Source organism: Penaeus vannamei, chromosome 13 (genome assembly GCF_042767895.1).
Source record: "Penaeus vannamei isolate JL-2024 chromosome 13, ASM4276789v1, whole genome shotgun sequence".
Taxonomy (NCBI): domain Eukaryota; kingdom Metazoa; phylum Arthropoda; class Malacostraca; order Decapoda; family Penaeidae; genus Penaeus; species Penaeus vannamei.
In genome coordinates this window covers 23,036,379-23,043,878 of record NC_091561.1, presented here as the reverse complement: position 1 = coordinate 23,043,878, position 7,500 = coordinate 23,036,379, and the positions used below count along the sequence as shown (strand labels likewise).

The 7,500-nt window shown below is 37.5% G+C and overlaps 2 protein-coding genes across 2 annotated transcripts in view; one reads left to right on the top strand and one right to left on the bottom strand.

Annotated features, from left to right (window-relative positions):
• The window catches only part of LOC138863828 (uncharacterized), a 2,438-nt gene extending 1,377 nt beyond the window's left edge, over positions 1-1,061 (bottom strand). The window contains exons 1-2 of the mRNA XM_070129328.1: positions 1,049-1,061; positions 1-936 (exon numbers count right to left, since the gene is read on the bottom strand). The exon at positions 1-936 is cut by the window's left edge and continues 667 nt beyond it. Coding sequence (XP_069985429.1) covers positions 1-936; positions 1,049-1,061 — 949 coding nt within the window. The remainder of the gene's footprint in view (positions 937-1,048) is intronic.
• Positions 1-7,500, top strand: part of LOC138863864 (uncharacterized) — a 132,589-nt gene that overhangs the window by 118,066 nt on the left and 7,023 nt on the right. The gene's annotated exons all lie outside the window — the stretch shown is intronic.

Here is a 7,500-nt window from a genome sequence, read left to right as displayed (position 1 = left end):
TCATATAAATTACATCCTTAGAGACAGTCAATGTGGGTTCTACAGGGACCAAAAGTCTATTGAGAGTTGTCCTTATGTTCTTTTCAATAAAATTAATTGGGAACATGTTCAATCTTAGAATATTTGTGATAAAGTCAATTTCCTTAATGAAGATAAAATAATCCTTGGAAATTTTGAATGCTCTGAAAATCAGCGTAGAAATTAAATTCCCCTTATATTTGATAGGTATATAAGAATTAAATTTAGTTGTTAGACCCGTGTAAGTTGGTTTTCTATAGACTGAGGAGACAAAAGAATTCATATCCCTAGAAATATCAATATCCAAAAAGGGAAGGTGTCCATTCTGTTCAATTTCACAAGTGAATTTAATGTTAGGATGTTGATTATTAAGGTATTCCAAGAATTTGTTAACTTCATCTTCGGATTTGAATAACAATAAAGTATCATCAACATATCTGAAATAATGTTTGGGTTTAAATTCTATAGGGCAATTTTTAAGCCATTTACTTTCATTATAACACATGAAAATGTTCGCTAAAGTAGGTCCTAAAGGGCTTCCCATTGCAACCCCTTCAATTTGTTTGTACAAAGTTCCATTAAACCAAAACATTATATCCTTTGTGGCAATATCCAAAAGTTTTTTAAAATACATTCTATTAAATCCCAAAACTTTATCAGATTTTTCAAACAAAGAGTTCATAATGATGTCTATGGTTTCGTCTAGAGGGACATTAGTGAACAAATTAGTGACGTCAAAACTAGCTAGGACATAATCATTTGCATGTGGGATCTCAATTAATTTTTGAACAAAGGTGAAGGTGTTCTGTATGGTATATTGATTCAGAGTGAGGCGTCTTAGAATGGGAATGAAAAATTTTGAAACATTATAATTAATGGTTCCCAATGCTGAAAGGATGGGTCTGACGGGTAAGTTTGCTTTATGAAAAAGAAGAGGTTATTAACGAGTCCACTTACTCTTCCCTCTTTACTTCTGGCTCAAGACCTGGAATTTTATATGGTTTACCCAATATTCATAAAGCAAACTTACCCGTCAGACCCATCCTTTCAACTCTCAATAGACTTTTGGTCCCTGTAGAACCCACATTGACTGTCTCTAAGGATGTAATTTATATGAAACTACCTTATCTTGGAACTATTAGCCACTGTCTAGAAAGAAAATTATCAAATCTAATTAAAACTCACTACTCAACTGTTACTCTTAAAGTAGTATATACAACCTCCCTCTCATTAGGTAACTTATTTAAATTTAAAGATAAAGTACCGAAACCTTTACGCTCTTCAATAGTATATAAATTCACGTGTAGTAGCTGCGATGCTACTTATATTGGGAAGACTTCCCGTAACCTCTTCATGAGAATTGAAGAACATAAAGGTTTCTCATTTAGGAATACTAATTACAAGCTAACTAGACCAAATAAATCTTCAATTAGAAGCCACTGTGAAGCAAAAAACCATTCTTTCTCATCAGAGAATTTTGAAATCCTAGACTCCTCCCCTTTTGACTTTGATCTAATCATTTTAGAAAGTCTATGGATTTGGAAAGAAAAACCAAATTTAAATGAATATTCATCTTCAATAGACATTGAACTTCTTAAATAATAACTCTGTTTTTGGAGAATTTACATTCTCTTTAGTCTCACATTTTCACATGTGGATTTTCTTTCTCCTGATAGTCTCAAGTTTGGTAGACAACCGCGCCATTTCATAGCGTCCCTTGGTGGCTTACAGTACACGTCACCTGCTGCACAGCCCTTATTTCCATGGATTTTTGTAAATTTTAGGTTAGTAACCATAATCATAACCTTGTTAATTGATTCTTTTAACTTTGATTCTCATAAATTGTAAAGATTAACCTAAGAAAAGTGTTGGATTAAAATTTTATAGCCCAAAATAGTATGCCGGCTTTCCCGCTTACCTCGGATTCCTTTGTTCAAAGTTTTCTGTCTCATGTTCTTTTGAATCTAGCATTATTGTCACAATGTATTTGATTCTGTATCTTAATTTATCACATACTTTGTCTTTGATATTATGAATTTATTGCATTTCCTCAATTTAGAGAATATTATAATTTTTCCTTGAATATAACTCAGTTTTATTTTCAATTGATAAGATTCATACTAGTCAATTTGTTACTGATTGTGTCCTATGGATATTGTACAAATCTGATACTTATTGTATTTCATCTTTGTTGCCTAGATGATTGTTCTTACCTTACATAGGTTAAACTATGGTTTACACCAACACTAGTCATTAATGCCTTTGAATTCCATATGTACATCTAATGTAATTGTATATACTTTGATACTGTTTGTAATTGTTAAATCTTATGTTGTTCACTTACAGTTCGCCATTGAAAATGGGTGGAAGTACGCCCGAAACGTTTGGCTTTATACATTAAAGAAGAATAAGAAGCACGACATTTTTGTTAAGTCCTTTCCTACATGATGATCTTGGTCACGACGCTAGTCCTGAAATTTCTGTTTATGCTCCGCTTCCCGTCTGGAAGTCCAACTACCACAATTATATATATATATATATATATATATATATTGTAAGGTTCACATCTCAAGGCCAGATGGTATCTGCGGAAGAGGAACCCGGAATACTCCTGTGAGGCAGGAGAGGCTTAGGGACCAAGTGAAAAAGGAATAATGGGGGACTCGTTTACTCCTCATAAGAAGAAGAAGAAGAAGAAAAAAAAAATACTGGAAACCAAAAAAGAAGCAACCAAACTTTCAGGTTCTGTGGAAATAATTTTCCTATTGTTTCCACAGATACTATTTAACGGGTAGTGCTTTATAACATTCAGAGTCCTTTTCATTCGTAAACAACATGGGATAAACAAATGAGATGGGTAAACGGGAACCTAAGAGCAGTAGAAGCAAAGACAGTTAAAGAAGCAGAAGCAGTAGTAGTAGAAGCAGAAGCAGTAGTAGTAGAAGCAGAAGCAGTAGTAGTAGAAGCAGAAGCAGTAGTAGTAGAAGCAGAAGCAGTAGTAGTAGTAGTAGTAGAAGCAGAAGCAGAAGTAGTAGAAGCAGAAGCAGTAGTAGTAGAAGCAGAAGCAGTAGTAGTAGAAGCAGAAGCAGTAGTAGTAGAAGCAGAAGCAGTAGTAGTAGAAGCAGAAGCAGTAGTAGTAGAAGCAGAAGCAGTAGTAGTAGAAGCAGAAGCAGTAGTTGTAGAAGCAGAATTAGTAGTAGTAGAAGCAGAAGCAGTAGTAGTAGAAGCAGAAGCAGTAGTAGTAGAAGCAGAAGCAGTAGTAGTAAACGCAGAAGCAGTAGTAGCAGAAGCAGTAGTAGTAGAAGCAGTAGTAGAAGAAGCAGAAGTAGTAGTAGTTGAAGCAGAAGCAGTAGTAGTAGAAGCAGAAGCAGTAGTAGTAGAAGCAGAAGCAGTAGTAGTAGAAGCAGAAGCAGTAGTAGTAGAAGCAGAAGCAGTAGTAGTAAACGCAGAAGCAGTAGTAGTAGAAGCAGAAGCAGTAGTAGCAGAAGCAGAAGCAGAAGCAGTTGTAGTAGAAGCAGAAGCAGTAGTAGTAGAAGCAGAAGCAGTAGTAGTAGAAGCAGAAGCAGTAGTAGTAGAAGCAGAAGCAGTTGTAGTAGAAGCAGTAGTAGTAGAAGCAGAAGCAGTAGTAGAAGAAGCAGTAGCAGTAGTAGTAGTAGTAGCAGTAGAAGCAGAAGCAGTAGTAGTAGAAGCAGAAGCAGTAGTAGTAGAAACAGAAGCAGTAGTAGTAGAAGCAGAAACAGTAGTAGAAGAAGCAGAAGCAGTAGTAGTAGAAGCAGTAGTAGTAGAAGCAGAAGCAGTAGTAGTAGAAGCAGAAGCAGTAGTAGTAAACGCAGAAGCAGTAGTAGTAGAAGCAGTAGTAGTAGAAGCAGAAGCAGTAGTAATAAACGCAGAAGCAGTAGTAGTAGAAGCTTAAGCAGAAGTAGTAAACGCAGAAGCAGTAGTAGTAGAAGCAGAAGCAGTAGTAGTAGAAGCAGAAGCAGTAGTAGTAAACGCAGAAGCAGTAGTAGTAGAAGCAGTAGTTGTAGAAGCAGAAGCAGTAGTAGAAGAAGCAGTAGCAGTGGTAGTAGTAGTAGTAGTTGTAGTAGTAGTAGTAGTAGTAGAAGTAGAAGTAGTAGTAGTAGAAGCAGTAGTAGTAGAAGCAGTAGTAGTAGAAGCAGAAGCAGTAGTAGTAGAAGCAGAAGCAGTAGTAGTAAACGCAGAAGCAGTAGTAGTAGAAGCAGAAGCAGTAGTAGTAAACGCAGAAGCAGTAGTAGTAGAAGCAGAAGCAGTAGTAGTAGAAGCAGAAGCAGTAATAGTATAAGCAGAAGCAGTAGTAGTAGAAGCAAAAGCAGTAGTAGTAGAAGCAGTAGTAGTAGAAGCAGAAGCAGTAGTAGTAGAAGCAGAAGCAGTAGTAGTAAACGCAGAAGCAGTAGTAGTAAACGCAGAAGCAGTAGTAGTAGAAGCAGAAGCAGTAGTAGTAGAAGCAGAAGCAGTAGTAGCAGAAGCAGAAGCAGTAGTAGTAGAAGCAGAAGCAGTAGTAGCAGAAGCAGAAGCAGTAGTAGTAGAAGCAGAAGCAGTTGTAGTAGAAGCAGTAGTAGTAGAAGCAGAAGCAGTAGTAGAAGAAGCAGTAGCAGTAGTAGTAGTAGTAGCAGTAGAAGCAGAAGCAGTAGTAGTAGAAGCAGAAGCAGTAGTAGTAGAAACAGAAGCAGTAGTAGTAGAAGCAGAAGCAGTAGTAGTAGAAGCAGAAGCAGTAGTAGTAGAAGCAGAAGCAGTAGTAGTAGAAGCAGAAGCAGTAGTAGTAGAAGCAGAAGCAGTAGTAGTAGAAGCAGAAGCAGTAGTAGTAGAAGCAGAAGCAGTAGTAGTAGAAGCAGATGCAGTAGTAGTAAGCGCAGAAGCAGTAGTAGTAGAAGCAGTAGTAGTAGAAGCAGAAGCAGTAGTAGTAAACGCAGAAGCAGTAGTAGTAGAAGCAGTAGTAGTAGAAGCAGAAGCAGTAGTAGCAGAAGTAGTAGTAGCAGAAGCAGTAGTAGTAGAAGCAGAAGCAGTAGTAGTAAACGCAGAAGCAGTAGTAGTAGAAGCAGAAGCAGTAGTAGTAGAAGCAGGAGCAGTAGTAGTAGAAGCAGAAGCAGTAGTAGTAGAAGCAGAAGCAGTAGTAGTAGAAGCAGAAGCAGTAGTAGTAGAAGCAGAAGCAGTAGTAGTAGAAGCAGAAGCAGTAGTAGTAGAAGCAGAAGCAGTAGTAGTAGAAGCAGAAGCAGTAGTAGTAGAAGCAGAAGCAGTAGTAGTAGAAGCAGAAGCAGTAGTAGTAGAAGCAGAAGCAGTAGTAGTAGAAGCAGAAGCAGTAGTAGTAGAAGCAGAAGCAGTAGTAGTAGAAGCAGAAGCAGTAGTAGTAGAAGCAGAAGCAGTAGTAGTAGAAGCAGAAGCAGTAGTAGTAGAAGCAGAAGCAGTAGTAGTAGAAGCAGAAGCAGTAGTAGTAGAAGCAGAAGCAGTAGTAGTAGAAGCAGAAGCAGTAGTAGTAGAAGCAGAAGCAGTAGTAGTAAACGCAGAAGCAGTAGTAGTAGAAGCAGAAGCAGTAGTAGTAGAAGCAGAAGCAGTAGTAGTAGAAGCAGAAGCAGTAGTAGTAGAAGCAGAAGCAGTAGTAGTAGAAGCAGAAGCAGTAGTAGTAGAAGCAGAAGCAGTAGTAGTAGAAGCAGAAGCAGTAGTAGTAGAAGCAGAAGCAGTAGTAGTAGAAGCAGAAGCAGTAGTAGTAGAAGCAGAAGCAGTAGTAGTAGAAGCAGAAGCAGTAGTAGTAGAAGCAGAAGCAGTAGTAGTAGAAGCAGAAGCAGTAGTAGTAGAAGCAGAAGCAGTAGTAGTAGAAGCAGAAGCAGTAGTAGTAGAAGTAGAAGCAGTAGTAGTAGAAGCAGAAGCAGTAGTAGTAGAAGCAGAAGCAGTAGTAGTAGAAGCAGAAGCAGTAGTAGTAGAAGCAGAAGCAGTAGTAGTAGAAGCAGAAGCAGTAGTAGTAAACGCAGAAGCAGTAGTAGTAGAAGCAGAAGCAGTAGTAGTAGAAGCAGAAGCAGTAGTAGTAGAAGCAGAAGCAGTAGTAGTAGAAGCAGAAGCAGTAGTAGTAGAAGCAGAAGCAGTAGTAGTAGAAGCAGAAGCAGTAGTAGTAGAAGCAGAAGCAGTAGTAGTAGAAGCAGAAGCAGTAGTAGTAGAAGCAGAAGCAGTAGTAGTAGAAGCAGAAGCAGTAGTAGTAGAAGCAGAAGCAGTAGTAGTAGAAGCAGGAGCAGTAGTAGTAAACGCAGAAACAGTAGAAGTAGAAGCAGAAGCAGTAGTAATAGAAGCAGAAGCAGTAGTAGTAGAAGCAGAAGCAGTAGTAGTAAGCACAGAAGCAGTAGTAGTAGAAGCAGTAGTAGTAGAAGCAGAAGCAGTAGTAGTAGAAGCAGAAGCAGTAGTAGTAAACGCAGAAGCAGTAGTAGTAGAAGCAGTAGTAGTAGAAGCAGAAGCAGTAGTAGCAGAAGCAGTAGTAGTAGAAGCATAAGCAGTAGTAGTAGAAGCAGCAGTAGCAGTAGAAGCAGAAGCAGTAGTAGTAGAAGCAGAAGCAGTAGTAGTAGAAGCAGAAGCAGTAGTAGTAGAAGCAAAAGCAGTAGTAGTAGTACGAAAGAATAATGAGGTAAACCAAGGTAAAAACATCAAAAATGGTAGCAGAAATAAAACAGCTCTGAAGTACGAAGGCAAGTAAGTAATAGTTAATAGTAGTACTAAAACTGAACTGAAATCATTAAAGAGGGAGATTGAATAAAAGCAGAAGTAAAAGCAGTTATGTGAAACGAAAACAGGTAAGTAGTAGTTAAAACGGTACTAAAACTTGACTGAAATCGTAAAAGGGGAAAACTAAAAGCAGAAGTAAAGCAATAAAAGCGGTAAAGGCAGAAGAGACAGAGATACAATACAGATAAAGGACACGTAAAAGCAGTAAAATACGATAAACTAATGGACTTTGGATTAAAACAACATAAAACTCACTGAAAGATTCATTAATAGAGAAAATAAAATAAAATGAACTTAGTAGAGATAGAACACTTCCTTGAAGAGGCTTAGCAAAGAAAACATGTAAATCATGACAATGGACGAATAGCTGGGAACTGTTTATTCTTTGAAAAGTGTGTCATATACATAACCAATGCCTTTTTGATTATCAGACTAACGTCCAGCGTAAATAACAACTTAGGCAAGTAGCGAAATGGGACTAGTACAACCTTTGGTGATGCTTCAGCAGAGAAGAGAGTAAATCCAAACACACAGAAATCCAGTTGACACTATTTATTGTTTAGGGTCGTGGGCTGTCATGGACTCGTGACGTCATAAAAAGAACTATTTAACAAAATAATGTGCAATAATATAAAGTTCAATCTGAATATATGATAAAAATATAGTGCAAAAAATATACACATAAAAAACAAAGTAAAATACAGTAAAAATACAGAATATCTCAATAAAATCATCTAAATAAAACACGGGTTAGAAAAAAAA